General features: G+C 41.5%; 1 protein-coding gene and 1 long non-coding RNA gene across 5 annotated transcripts in view; one reads left to right on the forward strand and one right to left on the reverse strand.

Moving 5' to 3' along the window:
* LOC121290163 (shieldin complex subunit 1-like) overlaps positions 1–22,433 on the forward strand; it is a 99,817-nt gene that overhangs the window by 15,814 nt on the left and 61,570 nt on the right. For all 4 annotated transcript variants that reach the window (XM_041210424.1, XM_041210440.1, XM_041210415.1 and 1 more), the window contains exon 2: positions 2,589–2,773. In XM_041210424.1, the coding sequence (XP_041066358.1) occupies positions 2,593–2,773 (181 nt within the window). In that variant the 5' untranslated portion in view covers positions 2,589–2,592. The remainder of the gene's footprint in view (positions 1–2,588; positions 2,774–22,433) is intronic.
* Positions 2,786–6,150, reverse strand: LOC121290188. The gene is made up of 2 exons (XR_005945719.1): positions 5,757–6,150; positions 2,786–4,409 (listed from the first exon to the last, which is right to left on the reverse strand). It is a non-coding gene; the product is annotated as an uncharacterized LOC121290188 (long non-coding RNA).

The raw sequence follows: 22,433 nt of genomic DNA on the forward strand, positions 1-22,433 counted from the left end.
CTAACTGCATTATTTTCCTCCAATACACATCCTCCATCATGCAGCTGGTGGAATTGTACTTGCCTGCTTCCATTCTTATCTATCCAGTCATAGCCAGAATATCACTTACAATGGCTTCTGTCCTGCTCCCAGACTGTTATCTGTGGAGTCTCCCAAGGATCGAACCTTGGCCTCCTTCTGTTTCTTCTCTACATGCCTGGTGACATCATCCAAAAACATGACATCAAGTTCCACATGTGCACTGACAACACCCAGCTCTACCTCGCCTTGCCACATCACCACCTTTCTCGACCCCTCCACTGTCTTTTAAATTGTCAGACTGTTTGTTAAACATCAAGTATGGATGAGCAGAAATTACCTCAAATTAAATATTGGGATGACAGAGCCATGTCTTTGTTCCCTGTCACAAATGTTTTTCCCTAGCCACTGATACATTTCTCTCTTTTTTTTCAACTGTCTGATGCTGAACCAGACTGTTCATATGCTTATTGTCATATCTGATGTAGAGATGAACTGCTAACCACAAATCCTTGCTATCACTAAGACTGCACACTTCCACCTATGTAATGTTGCTCAACTCTGCCTCAACCCTTCTGCTGCTGAAACATTCATCCATGCCTGTGTTATCTCTAGACTTGACTATTCCAATGCATTCCTGGTCAAACTCCCATCTTGCACCCTCCATAACTTAAGCTCATCCAAAACTTTGATCCCAAATCCTAAATTGCACAAAGTTCCATTCACCCATCACCCCTGTGTTTGCTGACCTACATTGATTTTCAGTTCAGCAATGTTTTAATTTTAAAATCCCTATCTTTTTTTCAATTCCTTCCATGACCTCACCCCTCCCTATCTCTGGAACCTCCTCCAGCCATACAAAGCAACAAAAAAAAATGTATTCCTCCAATTCTGGCCTCTTGCGCACCCTCATTTTAAAGTACTCAAGCATTTCCACCCCTGTCTTCAGCTGCCAAAAATAGAAGTTCTGGAATTTCTTCTAAACCTCTTCACCTCTATAATTCTCTTTCCTTTAAATGCTCTTCAAAGCCTAGCTCTTTGATCAAGTCTTTTTTGTCCTAATATCTACTAATATGGTTTAGTGCCCAATTTGTTTGGTAGTACTTCTATGAAGTACCTTGGGACATTTTACTAGTTAAAGGCATGATATATACCAGGTGTTGTTATAGAACCAATTCAGTGAAACTTCATCCAACTCCCAATCCTTTTGCAGAGATACTTTATTCCTCCAACTATGCAGCTTCCCCATCCCTCTCATTTCAATCTCAACTAGTCCTTTCCAATTCAAGCTGGTATTTTTTTTTACACTACCCCCATTCAAACTAGCACTATCCCTTCCTTATAAATTCCTATGTCTACACTTATAGTAGAAATTGCCTATGTACACTTGCCTTACTCCAGTTATACCCTCTGAGAAGTGGTGGTTCTATAGCATTTCAGTTCTGTGTCCCATCTCAGTTTATTCTACAGAGAAAGCCTGGTGCTCCAACAAACTCCACTTCTCACATTTCCACCTTGCAGCCACAATTACTATTTCACTATCTTTAGCTTGATAACACCAATATAAAGGAAGAATGAGTCTGAAGCTGGTCTTTTACCTCAAGCAAGTTTATTCTTCAGCCAGAGTAATAAACTCTCAGCTCCTTTCCACCCTGGAGTGTCACAGCTGTACCCTTTATGGGTGAGCGAATGCCCATCACCTGTTTTAATAATGTAATTGCTATACAGTGTAATTGCCAGTCAACAAGGTGATTGTTATTGGATCTTGACAATGTTATTGCTGATACATTGACAAGCTTATTAAAAAGAAATCATACTTCTGCATGCATTTCCTGTCTACAAAACTTGCTTCCTGTTGTCATTCTTTTCACCACATGTTGGAGATAACATCTTGCCACTATAAATTCCTATGTCCACATTTCTAATGGAAATCCTCCAAATAAACCCAAGGATGGGGGGAAAATAAATTAGTAAAATAAATAAAACAAAAAACTTGCACTGATAATGACTTCAAGATGTTCCAGAGCACTCAAGATTAAATTAAGAAGAAAGACTTGCATTTATTAAGGCTGTCACAGCCAATGAAGTGTTTTTGAAGTGTGGTTACTGTTTTAATGTAGGAAACGTGGCAACTAATTTATGCACGGCAAGTTCCCATAAACATCAGTGACTTAATGACCAGATCATCTGTTTTAGCAACCTTCCTTGAGAGATAAATATTGGCCAGTAAACCAGGAAGAACTCCTCCTCTCTTTTCAAAATAATGCCATGGAATCTTTTACATCCAGCTGAGAGCGCAAATGGGGTCTCAGTTTAATGCCCTCATTTGAAAGACAGCACCTCTGACAGAGTAGTGCTCCCTCAGTACTGCACTGGAGTGTAAGCCTAGATTTTGTGCTCAAGTCTCAACTTATACCCACAACTTTCTGACTCAGAGCTAAAAGTAATTATATCTTAAGTGGGTGTATGTTCTTTTTTAATGCAGAGTTGTTATGGTCTATAAATGTGCCTTGTAACATATAGTGTGCATTTGGGAGTTTATGAATTAACTCTTCATTCTCCTCCAACAGGATCATGTCTACAAAAGAAGTTTTATCAAGTAATCTATCAGAGTCATATAGTGTACTGGAGCTACCAATGACATACAGCTTACCAAATGTAGGTCATCAGCTGATGTCTGATGAAGTTAATGCCAGGTATACTTCAGATTCTACTGTTAACGCTTCTTTCTCAATGATGCCGGTAGTAAATACAGGTATGTGACAGATTTTGAACAATGCCTTTATTAATATTGTTAGTTCCATAAACTATGGAGTAGGATAAAAATTACCATCCAGTTGTTTTGGGTTAAGAAGAAAGATAGTTCATGACCATTTTCAAGGAGATCTCAAATTAATAACTCTTGTGAAGCATTGAAGATCTGGGAAATGTTACATTAAAGTTAAAAGACCTTTTCACAATTCAAAGAATGAAAATTTGGCAAAAGCAAAGTAAAACATGGAAGCATTTTACCATTGGATTTATAAGGCTCTGGGAGATTATGACATTATTAGATTTGACATACACAATAGTCAAGATACAAGAGGCACAAGTTAATTTACAATGAAGGAGGCCATTCAGCACCTCTTAATTCATTTGGCTAGAGTAACCCTAAAAACCTCCCATTGGAGCATCTAATTGATCCTTAAATCATTCCAAAATTTTCATCTCCACTAATATATGCAGAGGAGACTAGGGTATGTTGTTCATAGCTTTCCTTACTAACACTAGAAGAAAGTAATAACTCGGTAGAGATCCTTTAGACATGGAGTGATGCAAAAAAACAGCAAAAGGATACAAAGAAAGTAATATGGACTGCACAGACAGAGCATGAGAAAACAATTGCAAGGAATATCAAAGCCAGCATTAAAGGTTTTTGTAAGTATATTAATAGAAAAAGGGTGGCTAAGAGAAATGACCAAAACAGATGCAGGTATTGTAATTGAAGATCAAAAAGGGAGATTTGTTAAATATTTACATTGTATTAGGCTTCACAGTGGAGGATGTGGATCAAGATATGAAGAGAGCTAAAAATAAACCAATTGGCAAAACTGACTAAATTTAATATAAGTTTAAAAAAACTGACTAGATTTAACGTAAGTTTAAAAAAATGAATAGAGAAAATAAAAGGACAGAAAATAAAATAAGGATGGACACATTTCTCGGACCTAATGATTTTCCCAGTGTATTAAAAAAAGTCACTGAGGAACTGTAGATGCTTTAGTCATGATCTTTCAAAACTATTAGATAGCAGAGTGCATAAGTTGGAAGACTTCTTCCAAATCCCTATTATGTCAATCCACCGGTCTCCTTTTTGTGAGGCACAGAGTCTTCAATTGCAGCTTTTTGGGCTTCCACCAATGCTGCAAGATGAACATTAATTGCTTATGCAGCTGCAACAATTCTGGAGATGCACAGACTTTCCAGTGTGAACTGTATAGTCATGATGTCCTGGGAGATGATATCAGATTGTAAACAGACTCCTCCACGCTGTCAACCATAGTGATGAAACTCCCTGGTTTGGGTTCTAATACCTCAATGAGGCCAGCAATGTTCCTGTCATGATTGGGCCATGGAGTCCCCATTTCTGTCCCCTACAGGACAGAGTTGGGAGAGAGCCTCACCTTCTGGAGAACGCTCTCCTGTGCTGTTTTTGTCACCATTCCCTGCTGCTATCCACTCATTCTGGGTATTTTACCACATGAAAACCCCCTCTGGCTCAGTATCTACCTCAAAGAGTGCCGATGTCTGATCTGGCTCTTGGGTGGGATGAAGTGTTTTACAGTCCCTCCTTACAAGGACTGTCTTCCTCTGATGTATCTTCTATAGGGGCCTCTTGCTGTTGAGAAGTACTTAGGAGAAAGAAAATGAGAAGAGTTAGGATGCCAGATCAAAGTCAAACATTTTCAGTTAATAGTCTTGAGAATGCAGCTTGGTGTTGGGTTGTTGTGGATCATTAATGAGAAGGTCTTGAGACATATATTTAAACGTGAACCCTTTATTGTTAACCTTTAACTATTTACACACCCTAGGTTACTGTCTTACATCGTGTTGCTCACCATGCAGGCTAGGCTGTTTCTAGAGTGTTCTCTCTTGATTGTTCTCTCAGAGTCTGTTACAATGTGACTCTATACATCATACTGTGGGTGGTGCTATTCTCCAGTCCCACATTAACCCTTGCTCTGCCAAGCACCTTTACATTATAATGGCATGCAGGCATATACAACATCATACAACATTGTGAAGCTTGTTTATATTTGTTGAGTTGAATCAAGTGGTACAAAAATGTGCAGATATTACTTCGGTAAACCACCAAACTCTGAACTGAACTGGGGCCTTGCCGCCTGACTATCTAGGGCTGGTGGTTGATCCACGTTTTAGTTTTACATTTAGATATGTAGGACTAAAGCTATTTTTCTCCCCGCGCCCCCCCCCCCCCCCCCCCCCGCCAAGAACTGTGTCTGTGATATATTCCGTTTGGCAAAGTGCAGTGTCAAAATGGCACTTTCCACCTCATGCTTTCTTGTTACAAAATATAATTTTGTTACTTATAGAGCAGTATTGTTCATTTAGATGCAGTCAAGGACATTGGTCAATATCTATAGTAAGTTGTTTCAGTCTGTAACAAAAGTTTATGTAAGCTTATCACTAAGTAACATTTATCAAACTGGGCAGTGCAATGTATCTCTTAATGTTCCAGTACTGATCTTAACTAAAAACAGTTATATATGATTTTTCTTGTGCTGTGGCTGGATTGTGCACCAATATGTAAAAGGATTTCTCTTGACACTTATCAGCAAGACAGGTTGATGGAGTTACACATTTGGCTTTTACAATATCCTACTATTTGATTCCAAAGCTCAAAGCAACACAAATTTGGCAATGTTGTAGTCCTACTTGGACTGAAAATTAGCATGTCATGATTCACATCTTGATTTGCTGTACTGCTTCGGCCCAATTTACTTGTGTAGTGCAGTGGCTGAACAAATGAACAGGAATGTTAGATAGTATTCACTTTAGATGTATTGTCTCTCATTCTTTAAACCTAGCTCAAATTACACTTATAAAGCTTCCTTCCTGTCCATTCCTCGTTACTCTTTCTTTCATTCGGACTTCCTTATTTTCATTCTTACTTACAACCACACCTGGTATACCAGCCTGCTATCAATGTACATGTTAATTTGAGACTATCAACTTACTTTTGTGTTGCTGCCTCCTGTCATACAAGAAAATCAGGAAGTTCATGCCTTCATGTTGATGGTAACATTATGAAAATGTTGTTCAGCCCACGAAGCTTATTCCATTTACTGGGTGGTTATCCTTTGGTTTTCTGATCAAGAAAGTAGACATGATGTTTCGAATGGCCTCCTTCTACACTGTAACAATTCTGTGATTCTATTAAAGAGTGGTTTACATTATTAAATCACTCCTCACTTTCGTTCTGCTATTGAACTGAGATGATTGGGATTCTCTAAATGTTTTTACCACATATGCTGGCCATGTTTTCTTCCAGTCAGATTGTTTCAGTTTTGATCACCAGAAACATTGTGAAAGACCATGTAATCACAGATTGCCCTATATTTATATGAGATAGTGCCCACATTCCCAGAATTGTCCTAAAAGCATTTGGCTATTCTGGATAAAGAATGCCCATCAGCCCCTTTTTTAGAATCAGAAATTTCAATGCAGAAGGAAATAAATTGATATATCATGCCTGCGCTCATGTTATTTCTATATATGAGAGCTATTTATATGAATCCCATTTGCATGCTGTTTTCCCGTGTCCTTCATTATTTTACCTCCTTGAATGTTTGTCTAGCTATGAACATATGAAAATGATAGGCAGGCAAAGGCCTTCTGATCCTACATTGTAACTGGAGAATACTTAGCCACTAGCAGACATATAATTTCATGGAAGAGGCAAAAAATAGTTTAAAACCCAGGCCAGTTAGGGAAAGAATTCAGAAACATTTTACTTCAACTCTTTAGTCCAGAAGACCACATTAACCATGCATCTTATCAGCCACCATATCAGGGGACAAATATTGTATGCAGTATAGTCAATATAGTCCCTCTTAAATGCCACAATTGATTCAGCTTCAATGGCCATTTGTGATAATGTATTTTGTTTTAACAATCTTCATCACAAAAAACTCTAGTAGGTTTCCCTTATGCTCCTGGTACTAACTCATAACTGAATAAATCCTTGTTACCAATTCATCCACCAGTGGAAATAATCTTTTACCTGCACAAATACTTTCATATTTTTTAATACTTCTGCTTAAGGCCCTCTTCAATTTTTCTATGCTTTCATAAATAGTCTTATTTATAAAATCTCTGATCTTAGTCATATCATTTCATCCCAGTTAAGATTCTAGTAAAGCTATGGCCAGAATTTTACATTCGGCGTGTGGGTGCGGGCGTGTGGAACGTAAAGTGGCATTTAATGACGTCGGGCATGCGTCCAACGTCACTAAACACCATCGTGATATTTTACTATGTGGGTGCACTATGAGGATGGGGGCACGCCCGCCATTAATTAACAGGCCAGTTAAGGCCCTTGAAGCACCATTTGTCTGCGATTTTACACAGCTCTTGCAATTTTCAGGGCGTCGCATGGGCACAACGGGCAGGCCGGTAGGCCACATTTTCAGAAACCTCATCCACGGGTGGGATAAGAGGCTGGGCTGGGGCGCTGGGTACTGACCTTCTTGACACCTTCAAGAGGGAGCTAGATTGGTTCCTACAGAGATCACATCATATAGAAGGTAAGTGGATTAGTAGATAATAATTGGTTATATGCGATCTTCTGAACTGGTTTTGATCAAATGTTTTGGATTTTTTCTGGGTTTTTGGTCCCTCCCATGTGTTTGCGAGGCTTTGGGGGATGGGTCAGAGAGAGGGGCCTGAATTTTATCCATGGGGTGCGCCCAAAGTTGACATGGCCGGAAGCGGATGTAAAACCCGCTCCCGGCTGAGATCATGCTGCGAGCACGATCTTACGCTGGCCAATAAACGGCCAGCCAGCATGAAATGCCTGGAGAAGGGCTCAGCACTGCCAATGGGGGCAGGAAGAGAGCAGGCATCGACGTCACCATGAGTGCTGGTGAGCACTTCCACTGAGCTCCCTGAAGGCAAACAGCTACCTCAGTGAGCTGCAGACCTCCAAATAATAAAATAAAGCACAAAAATGCTGCGAAAAATGTCCATGCAGCACAATCAAGCACCTGACAGCATACCTCATTAAGTAATCAGTCTCCAGATATTTATTTTAATTTTAAATCCTAACAGAGATTTCATCCTGCCCTTGGATAAGGCTTCATCAAAAATGTAAAGCCCACCTGGCCGATTGGCCCATTCGCCAGCCTTAAGGTTGGACAGGCCATGAAAAATCGCTTTCAGTTGGGCACTTATTGGATTTAATTGCCCGCTTAATTGTGGGCGGGCGCTCTGCCAACTTTTGTGCAGCCTGCTGAGCAAAATATCACACAAGTGTGCAATGAATTTGGGACGCTTACCCAATATCATCTCGCGCGATTTTACCCCCATTTGGGTTGGGCGGCGCTCGCCCGCAGAATGTAAAATGCCAGCCAGGGAGTCAGAGATGAGAAAGCGTGTTTAACCATGATGGTCCAGCCGTTGCAGTGTGGGGCAGGCTTCATGGAACAGCTGATCTTTTTCTGCGTGTTTGTATCTTAGCAAGCAGCTCCTCAATACTCTATTCTCTAATATCAAAGCTCAGACTTGTTCATAGAATCACAAGACAATTCTAGATGAGTAAAGCCATTCAGTTCATCCATGTATTGCTGCTCTCCTTTGCACCATGTTAATTCCAAGATGGCCCCATTATCTGACAGTGATCAGGACTGTAGACTGTACTGCTGTTGTGCCTATTCAGAGTACTGCACAGCTTCAGCATAACCTCTGAGAATTTAACAACAGATTCTGCAATGTAACTCAGTGTCCTAGGTTCCTGTGTTGTTCGTTGTCACCTCTCATTGCTTCAACATGGTGAACCACAGCTACCTCATTTACTGACGAATAAAGAAAATCTAACGGAGTGCTTTCCAAAACAAAAATAGTAACAAAAATATGACTTTGTTAATCTAGGCTGACAGAAACTCATAATTTATGTCTCCATTTCTCAAATTTGCTTTGTGGATAGAGAGAGGCTGTTTACATCCACGGTACCATTTATACTGACTTTGTGCCAGCTGGATAGATAATCTGTATTGCACCTGGTCCCAGAAAAACACTCTACTGGCCAGCATTCATTTACTCTGTTGGCTGTTTGCAATCAGTAGAAAACATATTTAAAGTCCAAGGAGTTGGAAATTCTACAAGACCCTGTCTGATCTTGCATTTATGGACTTGTGCTCTCTCTTTCCTGGTGAGGAAAGTGGTTGCTATTAACTCACGGCAGTACATAATGCTGCCAGTCAGTGCCATACAAACATAGTAGGGAGAATTTTACCAGCCCAAGTGAGTCAGCAACAAGTCAGGGGGGCTGGTAAAATTATGGGGAGATCGGTTCCCTGTCCATGCCCCGTGAGATGCTAAGAAAAACCAAATCGTGTAATGTGCTGGTGTCCCAGAATTCAGCATTAAGTCAGATTGGGTTAACATAAAAACAGAATTACCTGGAAAAACTCAGCAGATCTGGCAGCATCAGCTGAGAAGAAAAGAGTTGACCTTTCCGTTCCTCTCTTTTGCCCTGCTCACCTTCCTTGCTTTCCATTTCCCTCCTGGTGTTTGACAAGGTGTTCTCAAAACGTCAACTCTTTTCTTCTCCGCCGATGCTGCCAGACCTGCTGAGTTTTTCCAGGTAATTCTATTTTTGTTTTTGTTTTGTTTTCCAGCATCCGCAGTTTTTTTGTTTTTATCTCTGTGTTTAATTGACTGCCACTGCTCTTCAAGAAATGCCTACCTCCTTGAAGAAGTTCTGTTCTTTTCTGCGACAAGATTTCCGTTCCTCTCTTTTGCCCTGCTCACCTTCCTTGCTTTCCATTTGCCTCCTGGTGTTTGACAAGGTGTTCTGGGATACCCAGGTCCACTCCTCCATCACCCCCTACTCCTCAACCCCCTCCTATGGCACCACCCCATGCCCACGCAAAAGATGCAACACCTGCCCCTTCACTTCCTCTCTCCTCACCGTCCAAGGACCCAAACACTCCTTTCAAGTGAAGCAGCATTTCACTTGCATTTCCCCCAACTTTGTCTACTGCATTCGTTGCTCCCAATGTGGTCTCCTCTACATTGGAGAGACCAAACGTAAACTGGGCGACCGCTTTGCAGAACACCTGCGGTCTGTCCGCAAGAATGACCCAAACCTCCCTGTCGCTTGCCATTTTAACACTCCACCCTGCTCTCTTGCCCACATGTCTGTCCTTGGCTTGCTGCATTGTTCCAGTGAAGCCCAATGCAAACTGGAGGAACAACACCTCATCTTCCGACTAGGCATTTTACAGCCATCCGGACTGAATATTGAATTCAACAACTTTAGGTCGTGAGCTCCCTCCCCCATCTCCACCCCCTTTCTGTTTCCCCCTGCCCTACCATCCATTCTTAATTAGCACATTCGTTTAGATTATATCACCAACTTTAACTTTAACACCTATGTGTTCTTTTGTACTATTGTTATTGACATCTTTTGATGATCTGCTTCTATCACTGCTTGTTTGTCCCTACAACCACACCCCCACTCCACCTCTCTCTCTCTCTCTCTCTCTGTCCCCCACACACACACCTTAAACCAGCTTATATTTCAACTCTTTCTTGGACTCGAACTCAAGTTCTGTCGAAGGGTCATGAGGACTCGAAACGTCAACTCTTTTCTTCTCAGCCGATGCTGCCAGACCTGCTGAGTTTTTCCAGGTAATTCTGTTTTTGTTTTTGTTTTGGGTTAACATACTTCGATTATTTGGTTACTACACATAATTAAACTACAAGCTAATTGTAAATAATTTTCAAACTTCAACTTTTCTACATATTGGCCTAGACACTGGGGATAACTCCCCTGCTCTTCTTCAAAATATTGTCATGGAATCCATTAGATCCACCTGAGAGGGCAGACAGGGCCTCAGTTTAAGATCACCTCTGAATGATGGCACCCCTGACTGTGTAGCACACCCTCAGCACTATACTGGAGTGTCAGCCTAGATTTTTGTACTCAAATCTTGGAGTGGGACTTGAACACACAAGCTTCTGACACAGAGGCAAAAGTGCTACCAACTGAGCCATGATGACACAAAGCTCCCTCCCTGTCTAACCTTTTGTTTTCTTTCTGACTTGGGGAATGCTTGTCTCTGTTTTTCTTGTATTAACTGAATCAATCTTCTGTCACCGTCTATAATGAGAACAAGGTGTGCTTCAGGAATATAGTGGTTGGACCAGCTTTCGAGGAAGAGGAAATTTCACAGCTGCAGCAGTTAACCAAGCATTGTGTCTCTTAAGGGCATAAAAATGGTACAATGAATACCAATGTGGTCTATTTTATATTGCACAAGAAAGGTATAGCTTAACAGCAAATATCTAAAAGGAACTGTCTGTTTTATGATTCCTTCTTCCATTGACAGAAAGGTCACTCTACAAAATAGAAAACCTGACTTGGCAGAATAAGAATCAATTATGTGGCTGCCTGTGGAAAATTGGCTCCTCAAAAGGGCTTGGGAATTGTCATATGAAATGAGGGCTGCCAAGCAGCAGGTGGTGTGAGATAGGGGGCCCATTGTTCAGGAATTCGGTGGGTTATGTCATTATGTTTGTTACTTTAAACAAATAATTACCTCAAAGAATGAATTCAGAGAATGCAATGCCCTTAGAGCATTGGCTGATTTTTACAGGCCACCCACGGGCAGGAAAACAGGTGAATGGACTATAAATTAGGGCATTAACCAACCCTGCCCATCCCCCACCCCGATTTTAAGGGAGATGGGAGTGGCATCGGGTTGCTGCCTGTTTGTGGCCCAATTGAGGCCTGCAAGTGGGCAATTAATGCACAGTTAAGGGTCTCATTCCACCGTTGTTCCAATTTAATGGGTGGCAAGAGAGATCTGCGCCCAAAATGTGGCCTGGTAGGTTTAACCCTGCGGGCTGCTGGTCAATGTAAAGCAGGCAGTGCATCCTTCCTAGTAGCCCTGTGCTAATCGAAGGCAGCCCACAGTTTTGCCTCCCTGCATCCACCCTCTGCCCCCTCCCCACCTCCGTCCGCCCGCATCCACCCTCATCAGGGCCAGCCAACCCAGTCCCAGCAAAATTGCAGACTTATGGGTTTGGGAGCATCCATGGTTCCCCTTTCCCATGGGCCTCCTGCAATTTCAGCAGTGGCCACAAATCCAGGTATGTTGCTGCCAGTGTGCAGAGCTACCAGCCTTTGACTCGTTGGCATCTCTAAGGCAGGACTACCTCCTGGAGACAGATGGCAGTCCTGCTGCTTACTAAATTAAAAGGCCATCATCCAAAAATTTAAAATGGGACCAGCCAGCCAAGCAGAGGTGTGCCTGTCACAAAATTCATGTTGGGCTGAGGGGAGTCGACCCTCAGCATATAATCCAGTCTGATACATTGTGCAAATACTTCAAAAAATATTTGGATATGCGTTTGAAGTGCTGTAACCTACAAGGCTTCAGAGCTGGAAAGTAGGATCAGGCTGGATAACCCTTTGTCATCTTGCACAGACAAGATATGCTGAATGGCTTCCTTCTACACTGTAAATTTTCTATTTCTATGAAAAATGCTTAAGTGCTTTTTCCCCCCTAATTTATGAAAAGAATCATTGACTTGTATGATGGCATATTACGTGCAATCGTTGAGTCATAGAGTGATACGTTTCAGAAAACGACCATTATGCCTCTTTAAAAGAGCTAACCAATTAACCTTATACTCCTGATCTTTCTCCATAACCCTGAAAATTCTCCTTCAAGTTCCCTTTTGATAGTTATTATTGAAACTGCTTCACCCACCATTTCAGGCAATGAATAGACCATAACAACTTTCAGCATAAGATAAATTTTCTTCATCTCACCTCTGCTTCTTTTGCCAATTACTTAAATTTGTGTTGTCTGGTTGCCCACCTTTTGCTACTGGAAACAGCTTCTTCTTACTTTACCTATCAAAAGCCTTCATGATCTTGAATGCCTTTATCAAATCTTCCTTTATCTTTTGTTGTAACTGCCAGACTTCATAAGAGTCATGTTTAAAACTGTCTCTTTTAATTTAAGGTAAAACAGAATGTCCTATAATGGCATGGGAGGTGGGGTGGGTCTGATGGTGTGAAGGTGCGCTGAACTCTGCCCGGTGTTACAAATTCGTATATTATAAGATTACTTTTAGCTTGAAACTTGTGATTTTTAAATGTGGGATAAATGAAAGAATGTCTGGTCAGAGGGACTGGGGTAATTACAGATCAAAGGGAGGCCCATGTTATGTTAGTGAAGCCATGATGTGAGGTGTTGAAAGTTAAACAATGGGAGCCTTGTTAAACTCTCTCTTGAGGAAATGGTATGTCTGTAAGGGTTTATATTATTCGTGTAATTTCCCCAGATCTGACAAAGTTTGAAGGCAACTGGTAAACAAGGGGAAGTTTTGAAGTATCCATATACTTTTCAGATCATAGGACAAGTTTAAAATGAAGACACTTTGCATTTCTATATGAAAACACGTCTTGTGTGTAACATTGCCATGGAGGCGGGTTGAGATGGGAAGGTTCCTTTGTTTTAATATATATATCACAGTCTGTGAGGCAGTCAGCCTGGGCCAAGTCTGTGAAAAGGCAATATGTGTCTGCCAGGAGCAAGAGCACCAAAAACTGAGCATTCTTGTGGGACACAATGCAAAGATACAAGTGAAGCCATGCTCATAATTATAAGTCCATATGTATGAGAAATTAAAGATTGTCAGGTCTGCCTAGTAAACCCATTGGAAAGGATTGGCACTGGAATCCTCACAGAGAGAGGGAAAGTGTGTTCTGGAAGTCTAAATGCCAGTTTGGGAAATAAAGGAGAATCAGAGTGAATTCCTGGGAGCTGAGACACAGTGGTTTGGTTCCAGGAGAATTGAATGGATACTTAAGAATCTGTAATGTAAGAAGGAACTCCCTGTTGAAATGAAGGTAGAGTTCTGTTTGGAGCTTTGGTTTAAAGTATGGTTGCTTACAAGATATTGCTGGGGCAACCTTTGTGTTTCCAGCAACTGGGGAAGAGGGAGAAAAATCACCCAAGTTTTTTGTCCATGGTCATTATTCATGACCTACACAGAAAACCAGCATGGACAGGAATGAGCTCAACTATAATGTTCTCTATTGTCAAGTACTTACCAGTAGCTTATGTCAAGGAGATATACTAATTTTCATAATGTTATTGGAATTAATTGTAAAGTAGAGTAATAGGTGTGTGTGTGTGTGTGTTTGTGTGTGAGACTTAATTGAATATATGGCAGCTGATCTGAAGGCTTTAATGTAACAGAAGATAAGCCAGGTTTGAAATGTTAAGAAGGTAAACATGGGGGGAGTTTTAGAATGTAAGGTGTAAAGGGAACATTTGCATTTTAAATAAACCAGACTAGATTGAATTCAAAAGAGGGTGGTGAAATGTTTCACTTAGCCAGGAGAAGTTAAGAAACAGTGGGTAGAATTTTCTGCCTGGCAGGCAGGTGGGCCCGACCCAATCTCCAGCGGGCGGGGAGCCGATCCCTGCTGGAGAAGCGGGCCCGCCCAGCGTGACATCTGGCAGGAAGTGCTATGCTCCTCCTGTGCAGTTGAGGGGGAGGGTGGAATTCCCCAAAAGCGAGAATGCGCTTTTTTGCGCATGCACTCGAAGGAGCACACATCTTCCTGAGGCTAAGTGCTACCTCAGGGAGATCACTGACACATAGAAATAAAAAATCCCTAACGTGTCCCCCTCATGTGACAATGTCACATGAGATGGAGCATGTTCATAATTTACATTATAACTTTATTAAAATTTTTGCAACCCTGCATGAAACCTCATCCCGTTGCCGGATGAGGTTTCATGTTTTATCTATTAGCCGCTGGGGCTCCTGGCCTGCCCGCCAACCTTAAGGTTGGATGGGCAAGTCCTTTAATTGTTTAAATGATCCTATCAATGTCCTTAATTGGCCATTGACAGGTCGGCAGGTTGACAGATTTTGCTGCGGGCCCGCCTTCTTGAAAATTTAAATGGACCGGGATGACGTCAGGGGTTCCGCCCGATGTCATCCCGCATCATTTTACACGTTGGCGAGTGGGCTCAGCCCCCACTCGCCAACAAAATTCTGCCCGGTGTGTTTATTTTTCCCAAAGATTACTGGTAAAGTTGGTACTTTGATGGATTTTTATTATTAGAGAGGTAAAAATCCAAAGACATAGTGAAACAATGGGAATTTACATTCAAAGGAAAAATATGTATAAAGGAGAGAAGGCTGTGTGCAAGGGAAGGCATTATAAGATATAACAAATGTGAAAAGCCTCCAGCATCTAAACCTCAAGCTGCTGAAGCTGAGAAAAACTCACTTTGAATTCGACTATTTAGAGTATTGTGTGTTACTTTGCCTGGGTCATTTAAAAACCTATGTGTCTCACTGTTGCCTTAAAGGAGGTATAACTGGCATTTAGGTTAAGTTGGGATTTAGAAATTATCATAGTAGTAATTTGTAGATCTATGTTCTTAAAATAATTTCTTCTATTAAGAAAGGTTTAATTTAGTTTTGTAAGAAACCTATAAGACTTGGTGGACTTCTTTTTGCTGAATTCAAAGCCCGCATCTCAAAATAAGCACAAATTAAAAAATAGTTGTGGCAGCTACCTCAAATTTCCCTCTGGGATTTGGGCAGCTTGGCATTTAGCATCCGCCTGCCATAACACTCATCAGTAGCTTAACCTCTTGGCTCACAGATAAGACACAATTGAGCAAGGTACCTAAAGTTACCCACCACTTCAACCACACCCCAAAAGGATCTCCCTTCAGTCAAGGAAGGGGGACTTTAGCGGGATGTTGGGGTCACTACAGAGCGATAGACATCTTGATCTTAGAATGTCTTTGATCTTTGCAACATGTGAGGCTGGACATCTTCCTTTGTGCTAGGTATGACTCCATGATTCATGCTAGGCATGAATCACAAAAGGCTAGTTTGCAGGTACAGCAAGTAATTAGGAAAGCTAATGGAATTTTATCGTTTATTGTGAGGGGAATTGATTGCAAAAGTAGACAGTTTATGCTTCAGTTGTACAGGGCACCGGTGTGATCACATCTGGAGTACTGTGTACAGTATTGGTCACCTTATTTAAGGAAAGATGTAAATGCATTAAAAGCAATTCAGAGAAGGTTTACTAGATTAGTACCAGGAATGGGCAGGTTGTCTGATGAGGAAAGGTTAGACAGGTTAAGCTTGTATCCACTGGAGTTTAGAAGAGTAAGAGGCGCCTTAATTGAAACCTTTAAGATCCTGAGACGTCTTGACAGGGTGGATATGCAGAGGATGTTTCCTCTTCTGGGAGAATCTAGAAATAGGGATCACTGTTTAAAAATAAGGGGTCGCTTATTTAAGACAGAGATGAGGAGAATTTTTTTCTCTAAGGATCATGAGTCGTTGGAACTCTCTTCCTCAAAAAGCAATGGAAGAGTAGTCTTCGGATATCTTTAAGTCAGAGCTAGATAGACTCTTGATTAACAAGGGGTGAAATGTTACTGGGGGTAGGCAGGAACATGAGGTTGAGACTACAATCAGATCAGCCATGATCTTATTGAATGGCGGAGCAGGCTCGAAGGGCTGAGTGGCCTACTCCTGCTCCTAATTCGTATGTTCGTATTGTAGGCCATTTGTGAGTAAGTTACAGACTCAGCTCCTAACTTTAAAACCTTCATTACAACAAAGTAATATTTCTAAATGCCCAACTATAACATCTAGTGAGCAGACCCAGAAACACAACCACAAGAAAACATTGGGTAGGTAACCTGCTAGCTTGCAGGAATATTCCTGTATAACATCACCAATTAGACACTGCCAACCCTTACCCTGATGTTCTTTATTTTCAAGTAATAACTTGAATGTATCATTGAATTTCCTAATATAAAATGCTGACTTTGGAGCCGTGTTCCTGAAGTGCTTACTGATGATCCATGTGTGATTTATAAATAATTTTAGAAAGATGTCTTGAAGATTATATAACCAATAGCCGAGACTGAAGTTGTATGAAAACTAGGAATAGCCGTTAGCAGAATTATCTGGCATCACAGTTATTAATAGATGGAGTAAGATGATTCACATGAGTCCAAAGGACACCTTCATGGTTATAATAACATGCTCAGTCATTATTCATTTAGAAGAATCACACTTCAATCTTCCAGGGACAAGTGCTGTTATGAGCATATTGGTTCCTTTTATGGACAACACCAAGATTGGAAATATTCCCAATGTCAGAGCAGAATAAGCAGATACAGTGAATAAAACATTGATTTGATTGATCCTCTCACGTGCCGTTGGGGTGGGAAATTATGATGTCTTGTTTACTTTGAATATATTTCTGAGTTGCTATGTGCGGAATCATCCGGTCCCATTGGCAGGCGGGTATGGACACAATTCAGCGTGAGGGGCAGAAATCAGTTTCAGGCTGGCGTGAAAGTACAGCGGGATCATTCAATGGTGTCCACCATTATGGAACGCAAATCCCGCTGGAAGCCGGCGTGAAGCCGATTTGCATCCAGAATGGACCAGAATTGCCCTTTATCCACTTAGAAGGAGCACAAAGTTAAAAGGTAGAGGATACTTAACACAAAAGCATAATACTGAGGATGCTGGAAATTTGAAATAAAGACAGAAGCTGCTAGAAATTCTCAGCAGTCTGTTGGTATCTGTGGAAAAAAGAAACAGTTAACATTTCAGGTCAATAATTTTTCACCAGAACTGGAAAAGAGTTAAAGATGGAACAGGTTTTAAGTAAGTACAGAGGCAGGGATAGAAGGGTTGGGAGGACAGGAAAGAAAAAGAGGGAAAATATGTAATAGGGTGGAAGGTAGAATGATTAACTGACAAAAGGGCTAATGGTGCAAAACAAAAGGAGATGTTAATGGTACAAGTAAAGAAATAAAAGATGTGTCTAAATGACAACAGCAGAATCATTATCAACAGCTGTTGTCCAAAAAGATAGGAGCGGTAATTGCAATCTGGTGAATCGGTGAATTCAGTCATGAGGCCTGAAGGCAGTAAAGTGCCTAACTGAAAGAAAATGGTCCCTGTAGGGAAAGTGTAAACCAGAATAAACAAACTTACCAAATGACCTCCAAATGAAGAAATTACCAATAAGATTTCACTTTTTAACACAAATTAAAATCAATGTAAATTAACAGGCAAATGATACTTCAAATAAAAAGGTAAATTTCATTTTAAATAGTTAATATAACAAAGCTGCATCTTACAGAACCACAAATATCCACATCACTCACCGCACACATGGCAGAATGTGAAGCTCCAAAGTTCTCTAACTCAGCTTCCGGTACATAGCATCTCCCATTTTCCCACTCAATCGATTCAGCTCTCGATTCACGTTCATCAGCAGCTGTATTCCATCTGAGGTCCCCAGAGATGGCCGTCACCCAGACAGCACACTCCTGTAGAACCTTCCTAGTTAGGTTCACAAGTCATGATGGCACAGATTCCCCAGAGACTCCTTTATCTATTTCCTTTAATAAATCCCATTAAATGGTCTGGTTGGCTCTGATGAAACTGATGCAGCAGCAATAAAATTGTCCAATTCACAAGCCATGTTCTATCCCTGTCTTCGGCTTTCTGCCCTGTTTAACTGCATTGCATGCAGACAGGTCCCTGTATAGGTACTGTTTCTGTTTTCTCCTCTGCTGCAGCTCTCTTTTGTCCACAGCTCTCCTTTATGTCTGGCTATGTGGCTTTTTTTTCTTAACTTCCTTCCTGTTGCATCTGCTTCCAAGTCAAGGATCACTAGGTCACATGGACGAGTACTTCTTATTATCCAAGAAAATTACAATTGATTCCTTTACAATGATGCAAACTCTTAAAAGTTCTTTACAAACTTTCTTAAAAATGATTACAGATTCCCTAGACATTTTAAATTAATTACAAATCTTCCATGTTGTACTGATTTCTGGTCAAAGGTTGTCACTGTTCCTCAAGCTTCCTTTCAGCTTCATTAGAGCGGTATAGGAGGCCAAAGACAGAGAGATTAGAGTGGAAAGTAAAAACAGAAATGCTGGAAATACTCAGAAGGTCTGGCAGCATCTGTGGAGAAAGAACTAGAGTTACCATTTCAGGTCTGTGACCTTTAATTAGAACATCATCATTGAAATGTTAATTCTATTTCTCTCTCCACAGATGCTGCCAGACCTGCTAAGTATTTTCAACATTTTCTGTTCATATTTCAGATTTACACCTGCAAAATTTTGCTTTTGAGATCAAAGTGCGAGTGCATAGAGAATTAAAATGATAAGCCCCACTCCCAAAACAGGAACATCACCTTGTGTATAGGCTTTACAACATTCCGGACTCAACATCAATTCAAAGTCTGAAGGGTGGCCGATCCAATTTTCAGCCCATGCAGGAAGTTTCTTAGAATGTGATCTTGTCCTAAATTGTGAAGTATGATGTGGATTTTTATTTTTATTGGTAAAAGGGCAATTTCAATCTTTCCAAGTTTTATTAGGGGCAGAATTTTACACCCGGCATGCAGGCGCACGCCTGACATGCTGGAATGTAAAATGATGCATGATGACATCGGGTGTGCATCCCAATGTCATCGGGAACTCGCGCGATATTTCGTTCAGTGGGTGAGCGCCAGAGTCAGCTGTGCGCCCGCCAATAATTGAAAGGCCTATTAAGGCCATTAACAAGATAATTAAGCTGAATTTTATGCTGCCCGTCCAATCTTACAGTAGGCAGGCAGGCGAAAAGGCCAAGTGGCCTTTATGATTTTAAGAAACCTCATCCACGAGCGGGATGAGGTTTCCTAAAGCTAATACTAATGAAATAAAAACTTCATTTTGAAAATAAAAACATGCCCCATCTCACGTGACACAGTCAGCTCCGTGCCTCAGGGAAATTGAAACGCTCTTTCGCACGCATGTACGAACTGCTAGACCCTCCTCCCCCCGCACAGGTAGCGCTCACATTCCACACAGGGCGGGCCAATTGAAATCACGGTGCGGAGCTGATCGCAGGTGTTGGGTGGCTCTCCGACCACCTCCGCCCGCTCCTGCCAAGCCCACCCAACGACTGTAAAATCCTGGCCTAGGAGATAAACAATAACTGGTTTTGGGTCTTATCTAGTTATGCTACATGCAGATTGGAAGATAAGTTTTAATGAGGCTGTTATTCCAGCTTGGATTAAACCACTGCAAAATTGGCTTTCTGTGCCTGATTCCCCAAGCCATACTTGCTTTAAGTAGAATCTTGCATTGAGTTTGCAGCCTTGCAAATTTACTATTCAGATGTTAATAGGTGAAATATTTTGTAAATTTGTACAAATTCAGTTGAATATCACTTTATTCGCATGTTAAAAGGATAAGAAAGATTTTATTCTTTGTTCAATCAAGATCAAATTTTACTTGGCTTATTTATGTGGCTTGTGATCTTTGTTTCTGAGGGTTCCAGGTTCTTTCATGTCACCCTTCCCTGATTGATAGAGCAAGCAGGCAACCTGCTGGCAGATCAGCGCCAGTGCTGCACTTGATGCATCCATGATGAGGTAAATGTTAAGCTCCAAAAGCTGTTTGGCAATAAAGACCAAGGGGAGGATTTTCCCCTCGTTGGGTGGGGCCGGGAATGGCCGTGAGACTGACCACTGCCTGCAATCAGGTGTTCTGCCCGACGTCATCCCGCGTCATTTTACGCGTCGGCTCACAGGCCCCACCCCCGCTCGCTGACTGGGAATTCCTGGCCAGTATATTTCTTTTGAAATACCATTCCCAAAATAAACTGTGTACAATTAAAACTTTTCTTAAAGCTCTTATCCTAAACATTGTTCAATGGAATTTGGAAACTGTACAGACACACGGAATTTCATTTCACCCTCCCCATCATCATCACCTCATCCCTCAATCCCCTCCAGTTTTCTTATCCTTTAATGAATCGCATGAGCACAGAGGTCCCAAATTCAATCCTTCACCTCTGATAAGTTAGCTTATCTCAGTCAGTGAGCATGGTATAAGCACTATACTTAACTTCAATAATTCTGGGATAGGCAAACAGAAGAAAAATAGTAATTCAAAAGCAAAATACACACATGCTAGAAATCTGAAATAAAAACAGAAAATGCTGGAAATGCTTAGCTGGTCTGGCAGCATCTGTGAAGAGAGAAACAGGGCTGGATTTTAACAGCTCTCTGGAGACTTGCTGGGAGGCGCAGCTCGTAAAATGGCGGTGGAAGGCATCAGGAAGGGAGCCTGATGTCTTCCTACTGAAATGGGATAATACTAGCAGTGGAATCTCAGTGGCATGGACGCCTGCCAACCGGAGCAACACTGGGAGCAACTTTGTCAAATTGTTTCTATTTGTTCTGCCTTTTTAAAGTCACGCTATACCAATTCGCATTCCCCAACTATTGGGCAGCAGGGTTACCACCACTTATACTCATCCTTTCAATCTGTCACTTTATTCTGTGTCCAGGCTGGGTGAGCTTTCCTGTGTTTCTGTGGTTCATGCTCTTTTCTGTTATCCCAGGAACATATTAGTGGGTCCTTTCATCCCTGCTTTTTTTTGCATTGGCCTGTGGGTGGGCAGTTCTTGGGGTTGTCTGCATAACATTCTTAGACAATGCTTAAATTTGTTTCAGTGTCTGTGACATTGTCTGGGATTTTCTGCTCCCCAAAGTCAGTGGACCTATGGCTGGCCCATCAAGTTTTCTGTCTCACCCTCGGTGATTCCCGCCAAGGGCGGGATCAGAAAATCCCAGCCATTGTGTTTTTTTCTCCTCCTGTTATCCTCTTACTACTGGTTTATTTCAGATTCAGGGAGAGGGTCTTCCATGAACAGGCTAAATTCAGTGTAAACATTGGGACCCAGTGTCAGTAAAAGATTTTAATGTATAATGTTAATTGGATTAAAGCCAGCTAATCTGGGAAGAGGGAAGTGTTGTTGCAACTGTACAAGGCTTTGGTGAGACTGCACCTGGAGTACTGTGCACAGTTTTGGTCCCCTTATTTGAGGAAAGATGTAGTTGCATTGGAGGCGGTTCAGGGGAGGTTCACTAGATTGATTCCAGAGATGCGGGGCTTGTCTTATGGGGAGAGATTGAGCAGTTTAGGCCTATACTCGCTACAGTTTAGAAGGATCAGAGGAGATCTAATTGAGGTATATAAGATGCTAAAGAGGATAGGTGTGGAGCAGGTGTTTCTCCTTGTGGGGCATTCTAGAGCGAGAGCCCATTGTTTTAGGCTAAGAGGTGGTAGATTTAAATCAGAGATGAGGAGGAATTACTTTTCTCAAAGGGTCGTGAATCTGTGGAATTCACTACCTCAGGGTGCAGTGGATGGTGGGATGCTGAATAAATTTAAGGAGATAGACAGATTTTTAATTAGTAATGGGTTGAAAGGTTATGGGGAGAGGGTGGGAAATCGGGAGTTGAGGCCGAAATGAGATCAGCCATGACTGCATTGAATGGCGGGGCAGGCTCGAGGGGCTGAATTGCCTACTCCTGCTCCTAGTTCTTATGTCCTTATGTTCTTATGTCTGGGTGCTTTGATATATAGTATTTCTGAGATGTAAACAGAGGTAGAGGGTACATTTGCATTTTGTTGAATTTACATTCAAAAGGGAGCGCTGGGTATAACAGAAGGGAGTTTGTGTGTGCAGAGCAGAAGCAATTAAGATCAAAGCCTGTAAGCCAACAACTGCCTGCAAAGGAACCAAATTGAAAG

The sequence above is a fragment of the Carcharodon carcharias genome, chromosome 2 (genome assembly GCF_017639515.1).
Source record: "Carcharodon carcharias isolate sCarCar2 chromosome 2, sCarCar2.pri, whole genome shotgun sequence".
NCBI lineage: Eukaryota > Metazoa > Chordata > Chondrichthyes > Lamniformes > Lamnidae > Carcharodon > Carcharodon carcharias.